The sequence below is a fragment of the Temnothorax americanus genome, unplaced genomic scaffold, assembly GCF_048541705.1.
Source record: "Temnothorax americanus isolate GAGA-0224 unplaced genomic scaffold, ASM4854170v1 Scaffold8, whole genome shotgun sequence".
Classification (NCBI taxonomy): domain Eukaryota; kingdom Metazoa; phylum Arthropoda; class Insecta; order Hymenoptera; family Formicidae; genus Temnothorax; species Temnothorax americanus.
The window spans coordinates 4,106,892-4,133,207 of record NW_027509802.1 but is presented as its reverse complement, the minus strand read 5'-3'; the positions used below and the strand labels follow the sequence as shown (position 1 = coordinate 4,133,207).

General features: G+C 40.4%; 5 protein-coding genes across 10 annotated transcripts in view; 2 read left to right on the top strand and 3 right to left on the bottom strand.

The window, feature by feature from the left end:
- P130cas (Serine_rich_CAS and FAT-like_CAS_C domain-containing protein p130CAS) overlaps positions 1 to 16,018 on the top strand; it is a 62,377-nt gene extending 46,359 nt beyond the window's left edge. For both annotated transcript variants that reach the window (XM_077423621.1, XM_077423620.1), the window contains exons 4-9: positions 7,949 to 8,078; positions 8,759 to 9,065; positions 9,486 to 9,832; positions 10,274 to 10,563; positions 11,100 to 11,456; positions 12,465 to 16,018. In XM_077423621.1, the coding sequence (XP_077279747.1) occupies positions 7,949 to 8,078; positions 8,759 to 9,065; positions 9,486 to 9,832; positions 10,274 to 10,563; positions 11,100 to 11,456; positions 12,465 to 12,752 (1,719 nt within the window). In that variant the 3' untranslated portion in view covers positions 12,753 to 16,018. The remainder of the gene's footprint in view (positions 1 to 7,948; positions 8,079 to 8,758; positions 9,066 to 9,485; positions 9,833 to 10,273; positions 10,564 to 11,099; positions 11,457 to 12,464) is intronic.
- A 245-nt stretch (positions 16,019 to 16,263) lies between these two features.
- On the bottom strand, positions 16,264 to 17,329 carry Vnc (GNAT family N-acetyltransferase vnc). Its single transcript, XM_077423642.1, has one exon. It carries the CDS (start codon positions 17,210 to 17,212, stop codon positions 16,658 to 16,660), a length of 555 nt encoding a protein of 184 aa, XP_077279768.1. The 5' UTR covers positions 17,213 to 17,329; the 3' UTR covers positions 16,264 to 16,657.
- An 89-nt stretch (positions 17,330 to 17,418) lies between these two features.
- LOC143907107 (uncharacterized) lies at positions 17,419 to 20,605 on the bottom strand. 3 transcript variants are annotated; one of them, XM_077423634.1, is made up of 3 exons: positions 20,295 to 20,492; positions 19,429 to 20,215; positions 17,419 to 17,455 (listed from the first exon to the last, which is right to left on the bottom strand). In XM_077423634.1, the coding sequence occupies exon 2, from the start codon at positions 20,195 to 20,197 to the stop codon at positions 19,442 to 19,444; it is 756 nt and encodes a 251-aa protein (XP_077279760.1). In that variant the 5' UTR covers positions 20,198 to 20,215; positions 20,295 to 20,492; the 3' UTR covers positions 17,419 to 17,455; positions 19,429 to 19,441. The 3 variants fall into 3 exon arrangements, with proteins under 3 accessions (XP_077279760.1, XP_077279758.1, XP_077279759.1); XM_077423632.1 differs by lacking the exon at positions 17,419 to 17,455 and adding an exon at positions 20,591 to 20,605 and having other exon boundaries at positions 19,059 to 20,215; positions 20,295 to 20,499; XM_077423633.1 differs by lacking the exon at positions 17,419 to 17,455 and adding an exon at positions 19,059 to 19,362.
- Positions 20,606 to 20,669: 64 nt separating this feature from the next.
- On the top strand, positions 20,670 to 25,005 carry Nthl1 (Nth-like DNA glycosylase 1). 2 transcript variants are annotated; one of them, XM_077423627.1, is made up of 3 exons: positions 20,670 to 20,750; positions 20,827 to 21,491; positions 21,952 to 22,424. In XM_077423627.1, exons 2-3 carry the CDS (start codon positions 20,853 to 20,855, stop codon positions 22,357 to 22,359), a joined length of 1,047 nt encoding a protein of 348 aa, XP_077279753.1. In that variant the 5' UTR covers positions 20,670 to 20,750; positions 20,827 to 20,852; the 3' UTR covers positions 22,360 to 22,424. The 2 variants fall into 2 exon arrangements, with proteins under 2 accessions (XP_077279753.1, XP_077279752.1); XM_077423626.1 differs by adding an exon at positions 24,866 to 25,005 and having other exon boundaries at positions 20,711 to 21,491; positions 21,952 to 22,368.
- Vito (nucleolar protein viriato) lies at positions 22,355 to 25,506 on the bottom strand. 2 transcript variants are annotated; one of them, XR_013259722.1, is made up of 4 exons: positions 24,928 to 25,506; positions 23,246 to 24,327; positions 23,052 to 23,157; positions 22,847 to 22,962 (listed from the first exon to the last, which is right to left on the bottom strand). XR_013259722.1 is itself a non-coding variant. In XM_077423635.1 (3 exons), the coding sequence occupies exons 1-3, from the start codon at positions 23,398 to 23,400 to the stop codon at positions 22,447 to 22,449; spliced, it is 726 nt and encodes a 241-aa protein (XP_077279761.1). In that variant the 5' UTR covers positions 23,401 to 24,219; the 3' UTR covers positions 22,355 to 22,446. The 2 variants fall into 2 exon arrangements, 1 of the variants encoding a protein (XP_077279761.1); XM_077423635.1 differs by lacking the exon at positions 24,928 to 25,506 and having other exon boundaries at positions 22,355 to 22,962; positions 23,297 to 24,219.
- Between the last annotated feature and the right edge of the window lie 810 nt (positions 25,507 to 26,316).

Below are 26,316 nucleotides of genomic sequence, written 5' to 3'. Positions count from 1 at the left end.
AATCCATTAATACAAACATTGACAGAAGAGAGTACCGCAAGCACCCTCGTTAGATTAAAAATCTGCCTTCAAGAAGACACTTTTCGCTGTGTCGTTGAAGAAACACTTTTTCTCTTGTGTCGCAACAACAGCCTCCGTCGAAAACGCGTCGAAGTCACGCGTCAGCTCTCGTCGTGAGTTTCACTCGCGACGACCCGACGGTTCTCTCGCCATTCATTTCCAGAAGGAAAGGGTTTCCCCTCGGCGGACTGCAAACAATCCCCCTTTCCTCGCTCCTCCCCGCGTCACACCGGTCAGATTTCCGCTCGCCGCACAATTTCCCTGCCTGATCTTAATTTCCCTCTCACCCACAGGCGAGTTCGTTTCCGTCGACACGTGACCGGAGGCCGCTCGAGAGACCGTCGTTGCATGTCGCTTCTCGCGTGATCCCACCTTCCGTTTACCAGGAAAAGCCTATTTACACGAGTCATTAGGAGGTCCTCGGCGCAGCACGGCGACGAGCCGACAGCGACTTTATTGTGTCCCACACTCGATACAGCGATTATTCACGCCACGATTAACGATAATGTAAAGGGATTCTGTAAAGGGGATTTAAGATATAAGGGGGATTTATATAGATTTATATTTTTTTATTAAAAAATAGACTTTTTTACATTTACGTTTCTTATAAAGAAGATAATCGTGTGCACATACACACATCTCACCTCTTTTATTACATATATCTTATTACTTTGTTTCCACAACCACTACGGCTATATTTTATTGCTAATTTCTGCTATATTCTTTTCTTGTTCGCTATGACACGCAGATCGCGCGTCGCGATAAGACTATACCTCAAACCTCAGAGCAATCTAGATTCGAAACGAACTCGGCCTCGCGGCCTCGACGCCGCGGTAGAATCATCTCGCGAATTTATGCGCGAGGTGAAACGAGAAATCCAATTTCATATCGCGGTACGCCCGTCGCGGATTAACTAGCGTAAATCACTCGCCTCCAGGACGCTTTCGAGTTATTCCGGGCGATCGAAGCATGCAGAAGTCGCGATCCTCGTCAGGAGCCGCCAACGGTAGCCGCTTCTTCTTGGTCGTCGAGAGACCATTCCGGCCGTTTATTAAAGGGACAATGAGCGATGTTATCTCGCGTAATAAACCGACGCACACGCATACACACACACACACGCACACGCGCGCGCGCGCGCGCGCGCTATTACCGTAAAAGATCCTATTATCGGTGCGCGCGATTTATTATCTATCTCTCTCGAACATTTATCGCGCTCATCCGATTAGTCGGGGATAGGGTTATTGATATTTTTATTAGTAGTTTCGCGCAGAATCAACGAGTTGCGTCGATAAACGGCGATATTAATCTCATGATGCATTTAAGCGATCTATAGGAAGAGATAACTCAGAATTGAAAAATTTTCATTTCCGCATCATCATAAGTGGATACTGCATAAGTGGAGATAAACGTATTTTTTTTTAGGGTTAGCGTGATTCAATCTATCGAATCGATTGTGAGTAGCCTTGATTAATTATTAGCTGATTACATTTTTAGTGATACCATTTGTTCGCTTTTTTTTTCTTATTAAAAGATAAGCATCATAATAGCACAAACGAAAAATAAAATTTTAATACCCATCCAGAGTTTTCAATTTTACACTATACTTTATAATAAAGAAGTTTACGGTCAGTTTTAACGATAAAGGTTCTTAAAACTACGAAGTTCGATTAACAATAACGGTTGGCGAAGCCGACCGTATACGTTTTACAGCCTCCGCTTTCACGCGTCTAGACAGCCGTCTTCCTTTCATATTTTATCATTCTGCGCGCGTTTCCGGACGAAGATGCATCCGAAGTTTCGTGAGTTTCATGCGAGAACTTCATAAGCGTCGGTCTAACGCGATTACGACTGCAACGGCGTTCACGTCTCGGAAGTGCGCGCGCGATCTGTGCGGCTGGCAGCTGCACACGAGTTTAACTAATAATGTAAATACGGTCGTTGCCGAAATTCATCATCATGATACGACGTCAGTGATGCGGCCAGGAACAGGATTTATGCGAGGCGCATGTTTGCGCGTACGTTAACGTGTTTGCATACGAAACGTGGAAGCCTCGCAAGGGGATATCTGATGATACGCAATGTGGTAATATTTTACAAGAAATTTCCGAGAATCTCGCGTGAAAAATTCAGGGTGGATTCTCTCGTATAGAAAATAAACGAAAAGCAGATTTTTTTTTTCTATTTGCTTCACTTCAAATGTCTACATATGAATATATAAACTGAAATTTTTCCGTCATGTTCTTTCAAATTCGACTTCGGAAGTGTGATCGCAATGTGGTCGAAATATATCGCAAATTTTTTTCGCGGACATTTACGGCGACACCTTTTGCGACATCAAATGCGTAAGTCACCGCTTTGGTCGTGCCTAAAAATTCTTATCGCGGTCTGAGACAAGCCGAGAGTCCTGCTCCCGCGGAAGGTGGAGAGCCTCCTTCCGCGTTTCCATGGAAACCGTCTTTCTATCTCCCCCAGCCTTCTCTTTCTCCTTCCTTACCCTTCTATTTCTCCCATTCTCTTTTCGCCCCTGTCAGGAGCGGATCTATAATTAACGAAGCTGTATAATTGAGTAATTAATATCTATCAATTTTTATTGCGTTTCGAATAAACGGTTAAATAAGCACGTACTATTTCAAATTTGACGGTATTAATTTGACGATTATATTCAAAGAAGAGATCATACGCATTTATGTTACATAATGTTATCTACATTTTCAAGATTGATCGTGCAAATCTTGAAAAATTAACTTCCGGGTTCGATAAAAATCTTTCACCCATTTTTAACAAATTTGTCAATAAGCCGGAGTAAGCCGAAAGACGTGGCCGAACACTTGTAAAAACCTCCAATTTATTTTAAATCATGTAAAGATAAACTGAGACATCGTTTATTTCCTAAAATATTTATTTTCCGTAATACGACGAAAATTGCTTTCGTAAATTATTTAAACTACATTGGGGGAAACCTATGTACCCTTCTGCTTGGGGTCTCCAGAATTCTGAATTCGTCACTGTCTCTCATTCTCCCTCTTCTTCTCTCCCTTGGTTTCTCTTGTGCACCCTCGTAGCGTAATACGCCTTTCACAGTTAGCGCCGCGACGCCCGGTATCGACCGAGGGTGTATCCCCCCCCCATCCCCGGACTGTTCTCCATCGCCACCCCCATCCCGCTGGTCCCAGTGCACCCTTGCGTTGCACACGAGCGCTCTCAACCTTCCAGCATCCTTCTCCCCGCGCCTACACCCCCTTCTAGTACTACACGTCACTACGATAGTACTACTATTCGATTCATAATAACAAAGAACACGCGATAACGTACTCGCGAGTAGCTTTAATTCACGAGGAATATACAGACGACCGCGGCGCCGGCGGTTCGACGACCGCTCGTACGACGACCACACTCTATCATTTTATTCTTCACTTTACATGAGGAAATTTTGATTAACTCACCATGAATTAATAGCTTCAATTTGTGTGTAAATGCAAAGTAGGATATAAAAACGTACTGAAAGTATAAACTTAAGAATTCATTCTTAACTTTATACTCGTTCTTGAGAACACTTTCTGCAGTTTTCAGGTTCTATCGAATTATACATTAGTTTAAAAAAGTTCTTTTATATAGTGAATATAAAAGTCTTTTATATATTTATCTTATATGTTCACACCTATATATTGTATGTGTATTTATCTTGGGGCAAGAGAAGTTACTGTATCTTTTCAATTTTTATATGCCATATTATGATTCAACTATAGGATTTGAAGTTATCTGAGATTTCGTAGAGAAGTATTACGAGGAAAAGATTATTATACTGGATTTAAAACAAGAATAACATAAATTGCTACCATTATTGCTATAACTAAATTATTTAATTCGTCCCGAATTAACAGCTTATTCGATCTCCCGAAAATATTTTGGAATTACATATAATTAGTTTTATTCTTTTCAAATCTATATATCTTCTAAAGTAATAGAAGCTATATAGATCTGAAAAGAAATAGATAATAGATGCCTTGAATACTTGATGAGTTCTCCACAGGTTTATAACTATAAATAGCTACAGATATGTAGAAACAACTTATTAAACATTTAAGGGCTCTATTCTATAAACGTTAACGACGTCATTACGTGCTTTGCGTAGATAATATACTATAGAAAAGCTGCGCAAAGCACATAACGATATCGTTAACGTTTACAGAATAGGCCCTTTATAGGATCGTTTCTTAATTGGAGATCTAAAAGGATAAACCGATTATATTTTTTCATTATTTTTGACTTTATATATCAATTTGTCTCATTTAAACGACCGCTCTCTGTAGTCTTCATCTTCGCTCGTAAATCGTGACGGGTAATCTTTGTCGCATAGGAGGCGAGCTATAATCAAGGGTGAGTTACGGCATAATTAGCACATTTCCCGGTTCCGGATAACGGCCACTTTCTCACGACGAGTGTGTGCGCTCGCAAGAAGGAACTCGAGTTCGCAGGGCGGGCAATTAGTGCGGAAAGCTGTTCTCTCGAAAAAAAGTGTTTCCATTGGACTGTCGTCTCTTGTGCCCGAACTCTGAAATTTTGAATTGAAGCTCAGAACTTTTTTACTTTAATTTTACTATTATCTCGTACTTGGTCAAAAAGCTTTTACGACGGATTTTGCCCAACTTGGAATAGTTCCAAAATTTCCAAAGTGAAGGCTTTGAACAATTTAATTAATCAGAGGTTACTGTTTTAAACAAAATGTTCTACTTTGGAAAAAATACAGAAAGATTTTATAAACGTATGTCATAACTATTCTCGTAAAGTCTGATTGTAAACGAAGATAAAATAACAGCACGATCTCTCGCATAATCGCAGCGAAAGGAAAATAACTTCTTATAACGCACGCATGACATTCATGGCGTATAACATGAATTGATCAGCGCGTCGTTTTTACAGTTTTACGCAGTTACATCATTCACATTTATATATGCAATCTCGCTTACGCGGGCCAAGAACTTCGATAGCATTGAAACAAATCATTTCGGGGTTTCTTGCAAGCGCGCCCGATCGGCGAAGCAAATGGGGTCGAAATGATTTGTCGGTGGGAAGGGGTTGATTCGGAATCGTGGTTGTGGTATCGTGTTATTCGGTGGATGGGTTCTTGCCGTCTGCCCGATAAGAAACTGACCCAGATTTGCGTCGTATCTTCGGCGTTTCCGACAGGGCGTGGGACAGGGCGCATTGAGGGAGCGCATCTTGCATGCGCGACTCCTCTCGTCCTGCCGAATACGCGATAAGTTTCGCCGATGGAGAACTTTCGGCCGCAAGTAGAAGCATGGTTGTTCCACTTCGGTAACGCGAAACTGACCGTCGACGGTGAATTGCGGATTGCTGATGTCGGCCGCGCGCGAGCTTTACGACGATACTGCCGTAGTCGAGGCTGCTCCGTTTTATGCGCAGGGCGTGTCCGACGTTTCTTCCACGTTTCTCTCGCGCGTTGCAATATATCTCTAGCTTCCCTCTGTACGTATCATGTTACAGATCATACTTTAATCTTTCACATCTTACTTTAAGAACGCGTGGCTGAGATTATCTTAAAAGAAAAAAAAAACTGACAAAAGAGCAAGACAAATGTACAGAAGCTTTCTTTCAACGAGCCACCTATCGTTTCTTTCAGAGCTATTTAAAATTTATATGTATTATTATGTATACAATATATTTAAAAAGAATGTTTTATCTTTTAATCTCAATTTTTTTTATGTATAGTATACATATACATATATGTGTTTATTACTCTCTGTTTTTTACGAAAATGAAAAAATTACCGGTACTCTGATATACCTATACGAGAGGGAAAGTTCTCGACTGCTGTTGTTCGTGTACCGAGACGTGCAAAAGGAAAAAAAGAGAAGAATAGTAATAAAAGCGTAGCACGCTTAAGCGTGTAGCGCAAGAGTGTTGCGGGGCTTCTATTATTGCAAAGCAGCGGCCGATGAGCCTCCGAGATTACGCTCTCCTGGGAAATGTTTCATCCCCTTTTTCCCCCCGTATTTACCCGTCGCATCCACACTTCCACACTTTCACGTTTTATCAGCGGAATTACATTTCCCCGACGCGACGGACGGTTCAACGCTCGAAATGTTGCGAGCTTGCGTCGCCGTTACATCCAGCCCGGTGGTTGCACGTTTAATCTGTGATACGAAGTTGCTGAAATATATTGCTTTATTCATTTTTAATGAGCTATTTTAACGGACTACAAAAATGTTAGTGAATAAAAAATTTTATTTTTCAAGTGCATCTTATTTCAATAAAATTTTAATTCAAAAGGTGTTTAAAAATTAAAAAAAACTAGAATAGAGTAGTGATTAAATATGGATGCGAAATATCATACCATTTACCGAATTATCTGTTATTACATATGAAACATTTCGTACGATATCTCGTGCAGAATAAATCGTGAATACGCCTTACAGTGTGCTTCACACCGAAAAAACGGCGCTTTGACGATTTCGTCGATATAGGAAATGGAAATTCCCCTTTTTTCCCCGAGTCCTTCTCGCTCCTCGTAGGAAACTCAATTAGCGATCTCGTAGAATTAATCCGCGGCTGCGGCGGGCTGCACTCAAACGAGATCCTCGAGGCCACATCGCGCACAGTGGAAAGAGTAACAGAGCTGATTGGCGTTCGCGCAAATAACTTCGTTACGAGTTTCGTCACAGGCGCGGTTCACGTGGATTTAGCTCTTGTGGCGTCTATCGAATCAGTCTCCGGTGTTATCACTCTTTTTTTTAAGTTGATTATCGAAAATGTTCTGGAAAACGTTAACGCTGTCACGGTATAACTTTTGCGTCGGGCGCATATGACATTGCAATGGTTAATTAAACGAAAATGTGGATACCTAATTAAAACGATGGTTTGAATAAGGAACACGCGTGGTCTTGAAAATGTATAGCGTTTTTTTTGTTGTTGTAACAACGTTGTATGATGAATTGATGACAAAAACGTCAAAAATACTTTATATTAATATATATTCTTGAAAATATTTATACGCACACATTTGTTATCTTGAAAGAAACTATTAAAGAATAGGCTGCAATATCTATTCTTTTATAATAAATCTTATTATTAATTTCTTTAATTTGTTGTATATATACGTATATTATATTATACATATTATTTATCTGTACCTTAGAAGTAAAGAATCATATCTCCATTATTATAAATTTAGAAAAAACAGGCTTTAAAGTTTTAAATAAGGAAATAATATATATTTTTAGATATAAAATAAAAGTAGCAATACAATTTGTTGAATTTTTAATAAAGTAACTTAACTGACATGTTTTTAATACGATTCTTTACCTCTAGAAAAGTTTACATTGTGGAATCACGGCCACAGATTATTCTGCTCTGTTTGACCGGTCACGCGTTGCTCTAGCAACCTTGTTGTTGCAAGACATTTTGCTAGATGGAAGAGAAACTCGTAATTGAAATACAATCACGTAGGAATATAATCAAGACCGCTTTAGCGAAGACAAAGACTAATCTTGAAAGAAAACAGTGGTGGAAATGTAACCGTTATATTTGAACAACACAAGAGGCATATTGAGAATGAAAAAAACCAGCTATATACAGTGTATAAAGCCGGCTATATGTATATATATACGTAATATAAATTATCAGAGCTGTATTAATCAACGATATATTAATTTTACACATATAGCCATTTAATTTAAAGAAATAAAGAATGAATTGGACAGATGTAATAATTTAGATTTCAGTTACTTCTATTGAAGTTAAATTTATAGTTAACTGTTGCGGAAAAATGCCCAACTGCGAACGAGCGCAGGTGGTAGGAACACAAAACATAGAACTCGGATAATTAATCTGGATATAATTAATTATTTTGCCGCTTTCGATTACGCAGGTTGTAACGCCGCAGAAGTGTGGGGACGTCTACCTGTATGATCTCCCAGCAAGTCGGGGGAGTCCCGCGCCACCCTCCAGACACGATTCACCCCTCAACTCGACGAACAATGAGCATTCGCACAATACGGGTACGTTATTATTCACAAATTAAACATTCCGGCTATAACCGAACGGAGGTCGTGATAAAGCCGTCTGCTAAAGCTTATTCAGTAACTGAGATATTGATTAACTTTGCGTCTGTCGTATTGATCATTTTTGAAAGATTAATAGCTATACTAATTTTCAATCATAATTACGGTGAAATAGAATTTTGGAATTAATTTATAAGTTTTTAACAGTTTTAAATATTAATCTACTCACGTTATATATTATACCTTGCTAGATTTAAATTATCAAATTTGAGTCAAATTTTTTTATTATTTCAGCTTTTAAAAGACATTTTACTTTTTTGCAAAGTATATTATAATAATAAGTTTTGAGAAAGAAAAATATACCACGTCAGAAAAATACAAAGTTATAAAATATTTTATAAAGGCTCTTTCTTGTGGATTTTATTTCGATAAATTATACTTTAATTAAACATTAAGTATTCTTTATCATAATTTATTATCACTAAACAAATATATATATATATATATATATAAAGTTCGTATTTATTTGCAAGAAGCGTCTATGAGGTCTTTTAAAAAGCCAACGTGGCGGAACATTTCGCGTTAGCTTCGTTTAAAAAGAGTCAACTCGCGCAGTTAAGTACTCAAAAGCTGATCCGGGGATTCTCTCAAGTTCCGTTAACTTCCACCTTGCGCAGGACGGTATACGAGCAACAACGCGCGGAGTTCCGTCGACAACGGGGGCGGCGACGTGAACGAGTGTTACGACGTGCCGCCACGCGCGATCCCGGTGATACCCTCGCCAGCGAGCAGCCCGAGCCCGGCCCCGTCGTGCTACGATACCCCAAGGCCGCCGACGTCCTGCACGCCCAACTCAAATTGCTCCGTCGGCTCCGGCATTACGCCGCTGGATTGTTACGACGTGCCGCGACCCTTGCAGCCCCTCACGCCCAGCAGCTCGGCCTCCAGCCTCACCAACGACGGCTCCCTCAGCGGTTCGAACAGGTACATCCTCGCTTGCATTTCCGCGATACGTCGCGTTATTCGGACTCGGGGAAATTCCCCGGACGTATATACGCTACGTCGACGGCGTTATGGCAACTCCACCGGCGGCGGGGTGTACGTTCCTTGGGATTCAGAGATCTCGAGGAATCTCGAAACTTTATGCGCCCGAGAAGTTTCTCGGCGTGAAATATAAATCAGGGGCTGAATAGAGTTTCAAGAGTCACTCTACAAAGGATGATTTAAAGGGTATTGCGAAATGCGTCTGGAGATGCCTCGGGGATCCGAGATTCCAGGATTGCGATCTCCCACCGCGCTTGGAAAATTTTTGGCAATGCCATCAGCAATAAATTCAAAGAGTTTCCAATCCAAGATATTTTGCTTCTCGCTCTCGCCGCGTACATAACAATTTCTGAATTCCAGATCGAGTCTGGCCGCTCCGGATTACGATGTGCCCCGACCACGTCTTCCAGCGTCCTCGTTGCCGTCCCGACATAACACCCCCATACCGAAGACCCCAACGCCACCGCCGCCCTCGCAACAGATTTACGATGTACCAGTCAGCAAGGAGCTTCCGCTGGAGCTGGACTCCGCCCTGGAAGGTCTGCATAGGTTGCAGGGCGAGGCGTCCGCCGCGATAACGAGGCTACTGAGCTTCGTGAGCCCCGGTTGGAGAACGTCGCAGCGATTGGACGCCACCCTTATGGACCTGAGGCTGGCTGCTCTCAGGCTCAGAACGTCTCTTCACGATCTAGTTGAATTCGCGGAAGGTGAAGAAAGTTCAATTTAACTTCTTCGGTAGTTGAAGCTATCACATAGAAGTTATCTTCGTAAAAGTTATCTCAACGAAATAAAATATAATCATTTTCTTATCATTCCATAATTTTTCTTTAAATAAATAATTTTCATTTTTTACGTTACAAAATATTTAAAACTTAAATCTTCGTAGAAGAAAGTTTTATGACAATAATATACCAAAAGTAATATCAATATATTTTATCGAAGAATTGTTAATAAGTAGTATATGTACATTAAAGTCTACTTTAGAGATTTTAAAGTAAGAATTATAGCTCATCTAAAGAAAGCTTAACATATGCTTATTTCAATTTGCGATTTTTTGAATTCACAATAATCAATTATATCTTTCAATAAACAATAGAACATTGGAACATTGCCGCAGAAGTTTGATAACTATTGTGTTCTGCGCGCAGGTACGCTGGGCAATGCGGGCAAAGCGCCAGATAAGGGTCTGGCCACGAAATTACGGCCGCTAGTGAAGGCGCTTCGTGATTCTGACAAGCTCGTACAGGAAGCCGCTACCGAACTGGACACGATGGAATGGGACGCGAGTAAGCTCTGTCGTGGCGGTGGTGATACACCGACACCTACTAACGGACCCTCCTCGCTGTTACTACCCGTACAGTCAGACCCTCTTGATCAGCTGATCGCGTGCGCTCGAGCACTCACGGAAGACGTTCGTCAGGTCGCTAGTTTCATTCAAGTAAGTATCTTTTGCAGTCGTGAGATTTAATGTATTCGTTACGAATAATGACGTCCGATCTCAAACGTAAGAATGGGCTAATCGGATTATCTCAATGTCCCTGAAAGAAAGAGGGTGCATTAATTTAGATCAACCTGACGAATTAATAATGAAAGCATTGGTGTTAAAGTTTCTATCATTTTATCTATTCATGTATATTTTTAATCGATATTATTTTGCTACGTAATTGTATTTCGAAGAATAAAAAAAGGAATCTTAAATCTAATAACAAGAAATCCATGTTTTAAATTTTCGATTTCTCTTGTAAGAAGAATTAAAATGGAGAAAAATAGAAAAAAAGAGCAGGAGAGTACTTATAAATCTAATTTTTTATTTCGAAATTAAAGAACTCGAAAAATTAGTTATTAAGTATTTTAAATTCTTTCAATTTCTGTTTTTTTTTTTTTTTTTTTTTTGGAATATCGCATTATGTGAATGAAGCTGATGACATTTGAGGGATGAGCCTTTGTTGCTGATAAAGGAACTCTTGTGTGCAGGGAAATTCCACGTTGCTCTTTAAGCGGGCGTCGATCATCTCCACGGGCAGCAGCAACAATAGCGGCGCCGGGGAGGATTACGACTACGTAAATCTCGACTCGCGAGAGGTCGTAGCGAAGCAGCGAGAGGAACTGCGAGCCACGCTGCCGCAGGAGCTGCGCAGCAATTACGATCTGCTGGTGTCCGAGGCGGACAATGCCACGATTCAAATGCCACCCACGACACCGACGCCCATGGATCCCAACGACAAGCAATTGTTGGCCTTCTATGTCGCCCAGGTCATCACGCACGGCGCACACCTGACTCACGCCATCGACGCCTTTCTGCAAACAGTGGAGCATAATCAGCCACCCAAGGCGAGTTGAATTGTAACAATTCTTGTAATACTGGTGCCACCCGTCGCGCTCTTTCACGCAAGATATAATAGACATCGAGCTACGTTGATTGTTAGCTAAAGTAACAAACGGTGTCATTCTCGTCTCGATAAAAATTGAGATTTGAATTTTCTGCAATCGTTCTCCTCTTCGAAGACACTTGTCATAATGCTATAAATTATTTCGTACAAGTTAACGCATCGAGAGACATTTGTCGATCGATAATATCAGTTAAAGCGACGCTTCATCTTTGTCTTCTCTCAACAAAAGTTGATTAGATTTATTGCAATCATTCCAGAATTCAGTAAAAATTTTCTCCCACTTTTTCGCATTTGGTTTGAACATTGCACTTCTTCATATCACGAGACACCTTTAAGTACATGTGCATATGGGTCAACAGTCTCGATAAGAATGATACAACTGTAGATATCGGCGGTGCTATTGTGTGACAGAATGCCTTTAAGCTAGCACTGCACGTCAAGTGCATATTTCCATTATTTTTTCACGATGACCTCTTTTTCTTCGCAAATGCATTGCACGCAACCGGCATCGCAGTTAAAGATAAGTAGTTATATAGTAAAGTATACATTGTGTAAAATGTAGGGAACGAAACACTACAGAGTTAGAAAATAATGCCTGAACCTTAGAATATATCAAAGATATGATAAACAAAATAGTAAAATATACAACTGTCTCAGATACATAACATATAAAAATGTATAAAACGAAAACAGTATTTACTAACCGTTAATTCCTTCACGATTGGTCCGAGCATTGCCTTCGTGATTTTCACAAACACACACTTTTGGTAATAAAATTAAATTAATAAAAGAATGTAAAACAAAGGAATATCTGTTCGTCATATTCAAATAATCATTTATTCAAATCATTCATTCTTCAAATAGTTTCAGTTAACATGCCATTTTTAAGATTGGATCGAGATGAATTGCAAGAAGGATCTGTTTGAAACATGCTATGAAATTGTTACAGGTTTTCCTAGCTCACGGCAAATTCGTTGTGCTGAGTGCACATCGGCTAGTGCATATCGGCGACACGGTGCACCGGAACGTGACGCGCAACGACGTGCGAACGCGCGTGCTACAATGTGCAAACGCCTTGAACGAGGCGCTCGCACAGACGGTGCAGAAGACGAAGCAGGCCGCCCAGTTCTTCCCGAGCGTTACCGCGGTCCAGGAGATGGTCGACAGCGTCGTCGACGTCTCACACCTGGCCAAGGATCTCAAGGTCGCCATGATACACGCCGCTCAACAGCCCTGAGAAGAATCTTCGTCACGACGCGATCGCAAAACCACAAGTTCCTTCAACTGAGATGCAGTCTTCGATAGATTTTTTTCTCCTTAACGGAGAAACTTTGAGACTGTAGAAGATTCAAACGCATTTCTGGATTTATTCCCGCGATTTGAAGCTTGTTGCTAATCGTGTTGATAATTTGAAGATAATGCTCGAGGGATCATGCTGAATCTGTTCTCCGCGTTTTTTCTTTCTTCGTCGAGGTTTTAAAGGAACATCGCTAAGAATCTTCAACGCGTTGACGAAAAAAAAATATTCTTTCTTGTACGAAAGTGGATCAAAAATATCTCAGGAATTTCTCATGAATGTGGTCCTTCAAGCGTTATCTGTGGAAGATGCGTATCATTGATGGCTCAGCCACTTATGAATAGAAATACAATAGTACTAAATGCGCCTCTTATTTTTTTCGGAAAGAGCAAGTACTAGCGCAAAAGTGTTTTGCTTATCCCGACAGTACTTTCGACATTAAATGGCGAGATAATCAAACATGATCCGTGTACGCTTCACGAAGATAAAAACATGTTCGGATATCCGCGCACTTTAGTGCGTCCCGTGCAGCTATTATCCCACTTCATTATAAAGAAAATCCGTGGCCTAAAAATAGGAACCTGCTACTGCCAAAGCTCCGGTATAGATTGTAAGAAACGAAGAAAACCACAACCCTGGGACGAGTGTCTTTGTAATGTACTCGAGAATATAAGCATTATAATCTTTCATAGGAAATATATGTAGCCGTTCAATTAGACGTTCAGGTAGATCTGTGAAATGGAGTATAACGAGGCCAATAGCTTTCTGGCACGAGTAAAGGCACTTCCGAAATGACACTTTCGCGAATTTGCGACCTGGTAAGCATCCGGATTATCTTGCCACGTCGCAGAGTCTATTTCGGATATTAGCCGACGACGTATGCAGCTAAACGTGTCAGTAGTTTTATAGATGTATGTATACAGTAGAACATACACACACGCGACTAGACAACATGTATTCATATCTCTCTTTTAGAACCGGTTTTTCATCGACATCGGTTAACTGTAATTCTAATTTCGCGGATTCCTCGTTCTTTCGAAGGAAATTAGAATAAAAAGGCAACAACTCAAATTGCGATTACAGTTAACTGATATTGCTGAAATCTCGGTGATTAGCAAATTTAATGACAGGTTTGAAGTGTTTCCCTGTAGTGAAGAGTCACCGCTGCTTTTACTCGAAGGCAAAAGACCGATATGAATACCGAATGTCGAATTGAGGAACAACCGCGTTTCTGTTTCTTTGTAACTCGATCGTATGTCGGAAAATTGGCACCAAGAAAATTCAACGCAGACTTCTATGCGAGAAATACACCTTTTTGGGATACCTCGCGAAGGCTAAATTATTACTTGTTGCGGACAGTTTTTTTTTTTTGGAAGACAATTTTAAATGAATTTTATACGAAGCTTTTACCGCCGGGTTACGACTTTTTCGAGCGCCCAGGCCTTTTTACCAGGCTCTTCCATAACGGTGAATTTGTCACGAGCGCACACACCGTGAACCGCAATCAGCGGCGGATCGAATTTGTAAACTGCTAACGCGCAAAAATTTCCACGGCAACTACTTACTCGCATATTCGCGAATCTTTTTGCACAACGAGACCAATAACGCCTTTTTTTATAGAGCGAGCGAACGAATGTTTTTATTAGATCTAGCAGATCCTGTGGCAGACTGACACCGACAACGCAAATGCTTAAAGAATATCGCATTCAGAATTATCGTTTTATCACTTCTGGGTTATCTTTTGCATTTCTATTTATATAGATCAATCATAGAATTGCTTTTTAATTATACAATTATCGAAACTTTTTTTTTACATCAAAATGAATCTTAAGGACTAAGGCAAAACCGAACTTTTCACGCCTGTCGAGGCCAAAAGTATGTATACGATCCATCCGCTAATTTGCGGCGCACTTGTTCTAACGGCATTCTCCACGTGCGAAAGTGTACTTAAAAATAGCTCGCTGACTGTAGCACTCGCTCAACACGCGGAACCACCTAACTTTGTATCTATTAGAGTTTTACCGCGCCTCGTTTAAACAACGGAGATATAATTGTAAGTGTGAATTACGCACGTTATTAAGAAGCCGCGGATTAAGATGTGACCGGCTGTTTTTGTTGCAGCTTTAACGAGCATCTAGAATTTCCCTTGTTTCATGGGAGTTTATCTCTCTTTCGATTCTTTTATTTTATTTAGATTAACTAATGTGATTTACTGTGTGTAACGGAGACAAAGCGACTTTGAAGGCGACTTACATTTATCTTACATTTATTATTATTATTATTATTATTTTTAGAGACTATATACCCAAGCATATCGCGCATGGAGAAGCGTTTATACACGAACCTCGTTTACGAGACTTGTATTATAATTTATTGACAAAGCGTTTTTGTAATTATAATGCATATGGCAGGCAGTTATACATATATAGATAGATAGAATTGTATATTTAGAAATTTACATGATAGTCGAATCGATAGGTGCTTATCATCCGCGTTGAATCATCGTATTCAAATATGTGTTTTAGCATTAAGTAGAATGGTTTCTCCTTTTTGTAAAACGCCGGTTGATGAACGTCACTATCCACGCGAGCATCAGCTCATCATATTTCCCTGATTTTCCCTTTTATACATTGTACCTGGATGATCTTTTCGCGATAGTTGTGAATCATCCTCGCGGTCACTCGTAAATGTATACGTAACGGTATTACTATAAACTTACGAGAGCATACGATAGCTACATATCCGAGAGCAGCTGTTGCAAGATTAGATAAAGAGAAATTAGAAACGAAAACTCTCGATGTAGCGCGCGCGCGATGATTCCTTAAAGGAACGTTGATCACACATCGAAAATTGGTTTATCATAACGACGCTTTAAATCATGTTTTCGGTATAATCGCGCAAGGACAATTCCTGCGTTTTATCATTGAAGACTCCTTTGTGCTGTTTGCAAAGTCGAGATGCGTTACAAACTAAATAATTATGTTACCTTAAGAACACCTTATTTGTACATAGAGATATATTTATACATATTATATATATATATATATATATACATACATAATATAATTATTCCTATTACAGAAATGGAGTATGTATACACAAACATAATAGAGTACATCCGAGATGCATTAGTGGAGTAAACTTATTTGAATATCGTGCAATGTCAAAAATAATTTTTAAGCCAAAATACATTGAAAAAGACAAAGTACTTGAAAAAGAAAATATCTATCGAGACAAATATTCGTAGATCCAACTTTAAAGTGTAAGTAGGAACTGTATAAATTGAACCCATTTCAGTGCTGTAAAATATTATTTTTTTCTACCATACTTTTTAACAACACGCTTGACAACGCCCTGAACAATTAATATTGCATACTGGCGCGTTACATATGAATTACAGTTGCAGTCATTCAATAAAGTTATGATGAAAAAAAAGTCAAGATCGAATAGATTGCCCTTTTCAAGAATCCTTTATTTCTTACATATTTATAAGTCAATTTATAAGTTTTAATTACATTGCGCATTGTGTAAACTGAAAAATACAACAGTCCCAATGTTCAATCTTAATCCGTATCGTGCAAACTTTAACAAGTATCCTCCAGTCGCATATAAAATATTTTTACTAGTGTACCAGGTCAAACTTTGATAAATAGAAGCTCTTGCCCCATGCAAGAAATAACAAAGTGTTCATAATCAGTTGTAATTAATCCCAGACACGCAGTCTCGGACGTCATCTCGTCATTTCTTGGCAAAAATACATGCAGCGGGTTTATTCTCAGATTTGCATCGTCAAATGAGTGACTTAAGAATCCAATCCTGTCTCGTCAGCAGCGGTGATGAATGGACTAAGAGTGATCGCCGCAGCATCTACCTAAATGTGTGTGAACATTGCCCTCCTTGTGCGCTCTGTCTCTAAGAGCCTTCTCGTGATGGAAACTGGTAAGATCACGCTTCATAGCATAAGCATCTTCGCCATCCGCATAATATTTTGGCTCTACCTCCGACACCTCGAACTGCAAGCTGCTCGTGTACAAATTCAGAGCCGCACGATTACTTCTACGCACATGCAGTGAAACGTATTTCGCTCCGAAGCACTCCACCATCGCCCGAGAGGCCTGATTCATCAACTTTTGCGCGATGCCCAGCCTTCTGTGCGAGCGCTTTACAGCCAGACTGGTAATATGTCCGTGGGGATTGTCCTCGCAGTCCTCCTCCATTTTGGCGAGCACGTATCCCACTATCCTTCCTTTCTCGTCCTCCGCTACGTAACTCAGCTGCGGCCACGAGAGAGCGTGGTACAGATAATATTTCATTTGGTAATTCTCAGGTAAGCACTGCAGATTGCAATGCTGTATATTCAGCAGGTCTTCCGTAGTCGCACAACGTATGTTTACAGACATTTTGGTCGGATATATTCTATCGCGTGATATCCAAGATTCAATTTTGCTTTATACAATTATTGCGTTCGTTATTCTGGTTATTAGAGCTCCAATATAAGTGTATTTAATCACGGCGAAGTTTCTTTATGCGTGCGCGACCGTTCTTCAAATCGTTAACCGACGACGATTCACTCATTCCATTCCCAGTTAATTCTCTGACGAAGCGGAATCGCGACAGGAAGAACGTCCAGACTAAGTACCAACCTGTTGAAACAAATCATCGTATGAATATTATATGTATGGTATGTAATAAGGCAAAAAAACAAAACGAAATAAAACATGCATGATTTCAATAATTATATATTCAGTAATTATAATTCAAGCTAAGATCTTGAAATATATTTACATAATTGAAACGCTTATCTCTTTTGCTCACTCTGTCTTATTTTCACTAAAGTAAGCAATTTAAACATTTTAATGATATAAATGTACTTCAAACTTTCAGCTTGAATTATAAATTTCATATAGATGTATCAAATTCTATAATTTAGTGCTTGAATATACTCTAGCAAGCTCTTTATCGTCACTCAAGGAAACAATGTAAATGACATAATGCAAAAAAAAAATATGCTTATCACCGTGCGATAACGATATACTGCATGATGACATACAAAAACAATGTGAGCACTATGTATGAGTGTCGCAGCACTAAATTTAGAAACTACTAGAACGCAGTTAGGCGTCTAAAGATCACGATTTGCATTTACAGTTACCAGCACGCAATCTGCGCTTAGCGCACAAAACAAGAAACTCGTGTGTGTCTGCCGAATCCGCGTGTTTTTATTTTTCCCCCTGATGACGTAATTACGTCGGGACGTCGTGACTAGGGCACCAGCGCCCTGATACGTGTGCTTACCTATCACAACAAGGAGGAACACTATTAATAGACTGAATATCACGGAGAACGCCGTCAGGAAGATTTCCATCGAGATCTCCATCGGGATCTCCATCAAGGAACCAAAATTAACAGAAGGGTAGAGAAAATAATAAGAAGAAAAGGAAAAGAAACGTGGAAGAGAAAAGACTTTCCCTACGTCCTGCGCGCGTGCGATGGCATAACGTCTCTCTCACGAGGGGGGAAACTTCGCGCACGAGCGGCACCGTATGTACGCACGTGCTCTCGCGACCCGACGACAGGGTAACACCGGATGTCGCGACGGCGACGACGACGACGACGACGACGACGAGGCGCGGCGAGTATTCGCCCTGCCTCACACTCGGCACGCCATTTTGAAAATCGAAACGACACAGGTGCACGCGTACAGGTTACGGCTCTCGCTCCCCTCCCCCTTTCCCCGCCCGCAAAAGCGCGCTACGCCGCGCCGCCCGGGTGCCGGTTACGTCGGCGTTCGCGCGAGCGGCACTTACCGAGGACTCGACGCAGCTCAGACGGTCGCCCCAGGTGACATAACCTCTGCGAGTCTCTCGAATTTCTTCCCGCCGGCGAACGGTCCCGCGTCCCGCGGAAGCCAGCGAGCGCACCTAACCTAACCTAACCTAACTTTACCTAACGCCACACCACGCCACACGACGTGCACTCGGAGTAGCAAATAATGGCCGTTTGTTTGCGACTGCGACTGTTTTCGGTGTCGGAGCAAGTGCACCTGTTGCACCTTCTGCGCTTCAAATGAAATATACGTAATATATCAGCAGAGAGAATTCTTGAGGCTGCAGGTTTCACATGGTTTGCGTCCGTGCTAATGATTCGTGTCCGAACCACGGTCTTACATACAGGTCTGGAGACTTACCGCTAATAGAAAGCATATCTCGCTTGTTGGTTGTTGGAGAGAAGCCATCCGATTTTGAATATTGTTTAAAGCCATATATTGATGCGTTAACTAAATATACATCTATTTCTTTTTTTACATTACACACATTACACAAAATGTAGATAAAATAATTGGACACGTCGATATCTTCAAATTTAAGATAATTGTATGCTTAATTGCTATAATTACACAGATCTCACATTATTGAGGGAATTTTGTTCCTTACTTGCATATAGTATGTAATCTTATTTGTGCTAAATATTGTATAAATACGAGATTAATAAGCACCTCTCTTCACGTATTTATACATGCCTACAAAATTTACGAATGCCCGTGAATTTCCTATCAAGGGAATATCCATGATTATCCATAATCGCTCTCTCATCTGCGTAGAATAATTTTACGTACTGTACATTCGGCCTCAGTCGTCTTCCTCCTCATCCGGCTCTTGCAAATGGTCCAATCTAAGTTCCTTCGAGCGGTCGACCTTAACCACCGGCCGATTCTGTTTACGCGTGGTCCTCTTTGGCCTCTCCCCGATCACGTATTCCGGCAGGATGATCTTACTGCTTCTGAATACAGGTCTCTCGTCCGGCTCGGCGATCGTCGCGCCAGTGTAATCCGTCGTCTCCTTCGTCTGCGGCTTTCTGAACGCGATCTGCGACGACGCACGTTTCTTGGACTTGAACCGCGTCTCCGTAGAACCTCGCGCGCTTGATTCGCAGGGCTCGACATCCATCTCGTCGTCCTCGCGTTCGTCGATATCCTCCATTCTCTTGCGCGCCTTCAATTCCCTCAGGAACGACATCGCGGCCTGCGTGTTGCTGCGCTCCGTCATGTCCTCGCTGGACACGTCGTCCAGGCTGTACCTGACCCACTTGTGCGGGTTTCTGTGATGGTCCGGAATGTTTCTGAAATTGACGCGCGGCGCCGGACCCTCGGGACGCTTGAAGATACTCTCCCTGCCGCGAAATCTCTTCGTCTCCCTCTTCTGCCTCCGGTCGTCGCTCGGGGCTGGCCTCTTCTCGCGTTCGACCACCATCCCCGCCTCGGAGTTGTCATGTTTGTTACATTTGCTTTCCGCGACGGACAGCTGATCGAACAACAATCGCTGCCTGTTGGCAAACGCTGCGTCACCGCCGCGTAGGATAAAATTAGCAGACGTATGCATTTTCATGAGTCGTGACGCTCCTCGCTACAATCATTTATTTGACAAATTTATCGCGTTTCTTCGAAATAATGAAATTGAGCATTAAATATCACGTATTCCAAACCTCGAAGGTCGACGTCAGATCAATTTGGCTTTTTGTTAGGTTATGTTGACTGTTGACGTTTCGTTTGGCCGAATACCGCCAACTTCGGACGAATCCAGTGAAATCCTAGTCCCGTGCCCCGTTTTTTACAATCCCGTACATACAGCGCAATCCAGATTCCAGCAATATTGCTGGAATGTTTCACGAATCGTGATAGGTCGAGTTCCTTTCGATTTGGTTGCGAATAAACGCAAAAAAATTGATATAAATGGAACAATGGAACATGGAACTAACTTTTTTGTTGTTTATGGCACTACCTTATCGCTTCGTCTAAAAAATCTGTTCCCTTTTCTCTTCAAGTTTTCTCTCCATCCAATTTTGTGTCTATCTCGTTTTAAGTGCAAACAGCTGAGCACGGTGCAGCTGCAAGGAACGAACAACTGTCCTAACCTCGACTGGCCAGCGCGAGCGGGAATGGTTATGTCAATTTCGAATGGCGCAGGTAGTGCGAAAAAAACGTTCTTCTCGTTACTTATAGAAATTAATTCGACAGCTCCGTAACGTGTATCACGCGATAAGATGAACAAACGGTTGAAGCTGGCCGGTCTCGCGGCGTCGAGAACTTTACGTTCGGGCAAAACGACCCTCGTCGACGCGGACTCCTCGGAGAAAACGTCGCCCTACTTCGCCGGCGAGAAGAGATCGGCGAGGAAGAAACGTACGCCGATCAAGATCGAGCACGAGGCTACGAAGGATGACGAAACGAACGCCAAAGAGCCCAACGTTACGCCAGTTGTGGTAAAGAGCGAAGATGCGGCGGTGTCGACAGACGTAGCGGCGGACGTTAAAGTTGAAGAACGTGAGGTCGGAAACGAGAATGCGGAGCAGCAATCGACAGACCTGAAGGATATCGAGGATAAAGAGCGATGGATGCCACCGAACTGGGAGACCACGCTTGAAAACATTAAAGAGATGAGAAAGGATGAGACAGCCCCAGTTGACACGATGGGTTGCCACAAGTGTACGGATCGTAACGCTAGTCCCACGACGTTTAGATATCAATCGTTAGTAGCTCTGATGCTGAGCAGTCAGACCAAGGATCAGGTCACGTTCGCTGCTATGCAGCGTCTGAACACTTATGGTTGTCAGCCGGATATAATTGTAGCTACCCCCGACGATGTTCTAGGCAAACTTATACATCCAGTCGGATTTTGGAAAGTAAAGACTGGCGCTTTATTTATTTGCGAAACATTTTTAGAATTTAACTTTCACTTTAAATTTCTTAGCAGGTAAAAGTAGAATAATTTTGTAAATAATATGAACCCATGTTTTCCTTTCACCAATATTTAATTCATTTTTTATTTCTTGGCACATGTGAAAGTAGAATAATTCTGTAAATAATACAATTCCATTTATCAATTATATTATAAGAGCCCATAACTTTCCTTCTATTAATTTTTAACTCATCTTTAGTTTCTTAACATATGAAAGTGGAATTAATTATGTAAATAATGCAAATCCGTTCGTCCATTATATTATAAACCTGTTTTTCTTTCACTAATTTTTAATTCGCAATAATTGAGTCGTTAAGTAATACGTAATTGTGTACATTTCAATCTTTTTAGATTTAAAAGTAATTTTTTATATTAAAAATAATGTAATTTTTTTTCTTTTGTAGAAAAAGGTACAGTATATAAAAAGGACGTCAACGATCATTCTAGATAAATACGGCGGTGACGTACCAAAAACAGTAAAAGAATTGTGCGAGCTGCCAGGGGTAGGCCCTAAAATGGCTCACCTATGCATGCGAGTTGCATGGGGAGAGGTGTCCGGCATCGGCGTGGATACACATGTCCACAGGATTTGCAACAGATTGAAATGGGTGAGGAAGCCGACCAAGACGCCGGAGGAAACGAGAAATGAGTTGGAGGATTGGCTTCCCAAACCTTTGTGGAGCGAAGTGAATCATCTCCTCGTGGGATTTGGTCAAGAAACTTGTCTACCTCGATTTCCCAAGTGTTCGGAATGTCTCAACAAGGATATCTGTCCGTATGCCTCAAAAAGCGGTGAAAAGACGAAGAAGTGATAAACGCATGTTTGTATATGTACACAATATTCACAAAATTACAAAATATATTTATTTAGAGTTTGCGCAGTAAATTTGTCAAATATCCTAACGTCCGGATTTCTTTTTACTCCTCGTTTTAGTTCCCTTTTTACCGCCACGTTTTTGCGCTAGCTTCTGGGCTTTGTGCAACTTTTGTCTACTTTGCTTTTTGTTTTGTTGCTGTTCCAGTCTCTGCTTTTGTTGAAACGCTTTACTCTTTTTTATTCGTTTCAGCGCTGCTTTCTTAACTTCTTGTTTCAGTTCTTTCGCAGATTTGATCTCTCGGCTATCGGATTTAGAGTTTTGCTGCACTTGTTTCTTACGTTTCTTTTGTAACGACATTCCCACAATCTCATCGTCGTCGTCGTCGTCGTCATCGCCGCACTGGTCGTCATCTTGCCCTTCTGTTTCTTCCGTAATTTTGTTTTCACCTATCCACTTGCTTCCTTCTGCGAGATCCGCAACGTTCAACTCTAAAATACTAACTGTATGACCTTCGAGATCGTATTCTTGTCGAGATAATAATTCTTCCAGCTCTGGGACGACGCGACGCGACAATGATTTCTTGTAGCGTTCCCGCGCCTGAAAAAAAGAAACGTACGTCATCGTGCTTTTTCTCTAATTCTTTGACAAATGTCTTGATGCTCTCCAAATGAAAGCATGACTCTCACTTCTCGTTTAATTTTCTTTCGTTCCTCTTTCAGTTGTTGCTGCAACTGCTCCTGAGCCTTCCTTTTTCGCTCTAGCTTCCTCTTACGAAATCCTCCTAAAAATTCTCTGTAAATATAAAAACTCTTATGAATAGAAAATTTGTGAATGTAATTGAACGCATGAACACGCGAATATAAATTAGTGTGTTAACTACACGAGGAGATATCTTCCTTAAGTAGAAGTAGACTTCCCGAGATAAAATTACCGTCGCTTTTCCTCGTCGAAGACAAGCGTGATCTTCCTTCGCCTCTTCGGCTGACTAGGTTTTCTATTTACATTAAGTAATTGCGGCTGCGATTGTTTAAACATAATTGCAGCTGCGCGTTCACCAGGATAGGTTATGTCAAACACTGGAACCCTGTAGATTGGTTATGTCAAAAAACACGTGTGTACGAAAGGAGTAACTTGGCATGCTGTTAAAAATTAATTACTCAAGTTGCCGCTAGATGGATACTATGGTGAGGGAGAGGGAACTTTTAGATTTTATTTCGATATTCAATCGGTATATTTGGCACCATTCAAAAAACTAAAACTATTTTAATTTCCATGTCGCCTATATATAGAAACAAAGCCTACGAATAAGATGGAGAAAGAATTTAAAATAATCTTTCAAAACAGAAGTTAAACGTGGGGAATACATGGCTCTGTATAAAAATGATCAATTCAGAGTCGATGGGAGTTACATTCGATCTTGATTCTCTCACCTCAATTTTATAAAACTTTGATTGGAAAGTTGGAAGTGCAAATAAAAAGAGATGGAAATTCGTTTTAGAAACCCATATTTCAATACAAGTTAGATTTTTATATTTAAGTTAGATTTAGTATTTCATACAAGTCAAATTTTTACATGTATTATAAAATCGGTGAACTGATCTATCTACTTTATCAGTCATAACTAGCGTTATTTGATTCTAATTTGGCTTCAAAGAAAGACGTAATTTCTTAATGGTGAAAGTATATGTGGAATAGATGATTTATTATCAATCACACGCATGTATCAGAAATATGAATCACAATTTTGAGTGTACGCAGAAATATATTGCTTCGAAATGATACAAAAATACGGGAATGAAATTACACCTGCACTTAAATAATCATAAAATATTGTTTACTATCACATAATTTATCCCCTGCCCCTTCCAGGTTGAGATCCACCCGGTTGACCCTGTTGATTCAGCCAAGGTGCCGAACCAGTACCCTTGCCTCTTTGATTTTGCCCTCTTCCTCTGCCACGAGCTGAAAGCATTATATTATGTTAGAATTATCAAATAAAAAGGATTAAAAAGGATTTTAAAAGGAATCGCTAAACACTTGCCAAAGATTCGATTCTTTACAATAGAAATTTATAAGTACATTTCAAATCCTGCAAGTATTCATTCTAAAATTCATTCGAAACTAACTAGTCGGGATCGATTCAAGTGCAATATATGAAATATCATTTCTTATAAATATTATTCAAATCCTAGAAAATAAAGTTCGATTGTGGGATGTGATTCAGATTTTTAAGTACACATTAAACTTGATCCTAGTCCTAATTAATATCATTTCCCAATGAGTGACATATAATTACTTCCTTTTTAATTATTCTAATGTATTAGGTTGGCCATTAAGTCCGTGCGGTTTTTACAAGTATATATTTATTTTTCGTTTTTAAAACAGATATTAAAATTATAGTTGTATTCATTCTTTCTATCCAACTTAAGTTAAGTCCAATTTAATATCTTAGTAATTTTTTCGCTTTCTTTTTTACAAACGTCACATCCATGTCTTTCAGGATATAACTTCTTCTTTCGAACGACGTTTACATGGAACAACGATCCCGTATTACGGACAAACCTTGGGCTCGCAATATAGCGGATTTTCCCCTGCCGGCTGTGCCCGATCCCTTGCCGCCGGGTCGTTTGAACATGGGTGCATTCTTCAGCATATCCGGTAATATGAGAAACCTGATTTTCGAACCGCGGATATACACGTTCTCCAGCTGCCCGACCTGGCCGTCCCGGTACGTCACTGTGATACCCTGCATCTGACAATTCATATTGTCCTCCGCCTCTATCAGTTTACCGCGATACACCTCGCCGGTGTTCGTTTCGCAGGTTATAATGTGGCCCTCGGCTTCGTGAAGTACTTTAATGGGAACTCCGATCGACATTGCGGTTATCGTTTGAAAACCTTTGTCCGTCACGAAAATTCGTTAAGAATGTTCTTCGATAACCGTATTTCTCCACTTTGTTACTTTAAAAACCGTTTTCACAAAACGCAACAACCAACAACCCATGCGACCACAACAGTGTGAAGGACCTCTGTGGAGAATGTGAAGTAATAAACGAGTGGCGGCACGAGTGCCGATGAATGTATCGATCGATATATCGAGAAGAATCGACGTTCAATTCTGCGTTTCGAATTCTTTTGGATTCTTCAAATAGATTATAATTTCTGTGTAAACGTCTCGTTGACCGACTTTATCTGGATCAAACTACGCTGTCATTATTTTTTATTTCTTAATTTTTTTCTACCACGTGCGCCTCAGCACGTGATTGGACGTTTCTTCTGGAGACACAGCTTTAAGGTCATGAAATACAAATTCGCATGATAGAGACACGATGTCCCGATCAATCGTAACGCCAAACCTTACGAAATAAAATGGCGCTGGATGTCTATAATATAAATGTTATTTCAATTCAATGTATATTCGCTGAAGCACTTCGGTTTCCGACGAAGATGAGAATGCTTCATGCAATGAATTTGTAGTAAAAAAAAAAAAAAAAAACGTACTGCGTATATCTTTATCAGAGTCAATTTATTAATTGCCCGCTGCTCTCCCATAGATTGCCATAATAATCATTACCATATGTCTATTATACTTTATTTTCAATTTTTTTATTCACCGCGGGTGTTGATTTTCACATAATACAAGTACGATCAAAGAGGCATTCATGAGAGTCTCGGTTTTACGTGATTTCGCACGTAGAGCGAATTCTAATCAAAGAGAGATAATAATTTTCTTGTTTCCTTTAAATATCCAATATCCTCTTGCCCCCCCAGAATTTTTATCGATGTAGAAAATTCTTTTGTTGCAAAATTGTTTATTTCAGAAATATTTCTATTCTCTTATGTATTATCTTAAATTGCGTTATATTTTTCGATGGATATATATATATACATATATATATATATGTATATATATAGATATTTTTTACAATGGCAATTTTTTAATTGCCATTG

Bases quoted from the DNA above. Each gene is read 5' to 3' on its own strand.
- Vnc (XM_077423642.1), bottom strand. From the start codon at position 17,212: ATGTCTGTAAACATACGTTGTGCGACTACGGAAGACCTGCTGAATATA.
- LOC143907107 (XM_077423632.1), bottom strand. From the start codon at position 20,197: ATGAAAATGCATACGTCTGCTAATTTTATCCTACGCGGCGGTGACGCA.
- Nthl1 (XM_077423626.1), top strand. From the start codon at position 20,853: ATGAACAAACGGTTGAAGCTGGCCGGTCTCGCGGCGTCGAGAACTTTA. The intron at 21,492-21,951 runs GTAAAGACTGGC...TTTCTTTTGTAG, and splicing joins ATCCAGTCGGATTTTGGAAA to AAAAAGGTACAGTATATAAA.
- Vito (XM_077423635.1), bottom strand. From the start codon at position 23,400: ATGTTTAAACAATCGCAGCCGCAATTACTTAATGTAAATAGAAAACCT. The intron at 23,158-23,296 runs GTAATTTTATCT...TTATATTTACAG, and splicing joins TTCGACGAGGAAAAGCGACG to AGAATTTTTAGGAGGATTTC. The intron at 22,963-23,051 runs GTGAGAGTCATG...TCTTTTTTTCAG, and splicing joins GAAAGAAAATTAAACGAGAA to GCGCGGGAACGCTACAAGAA.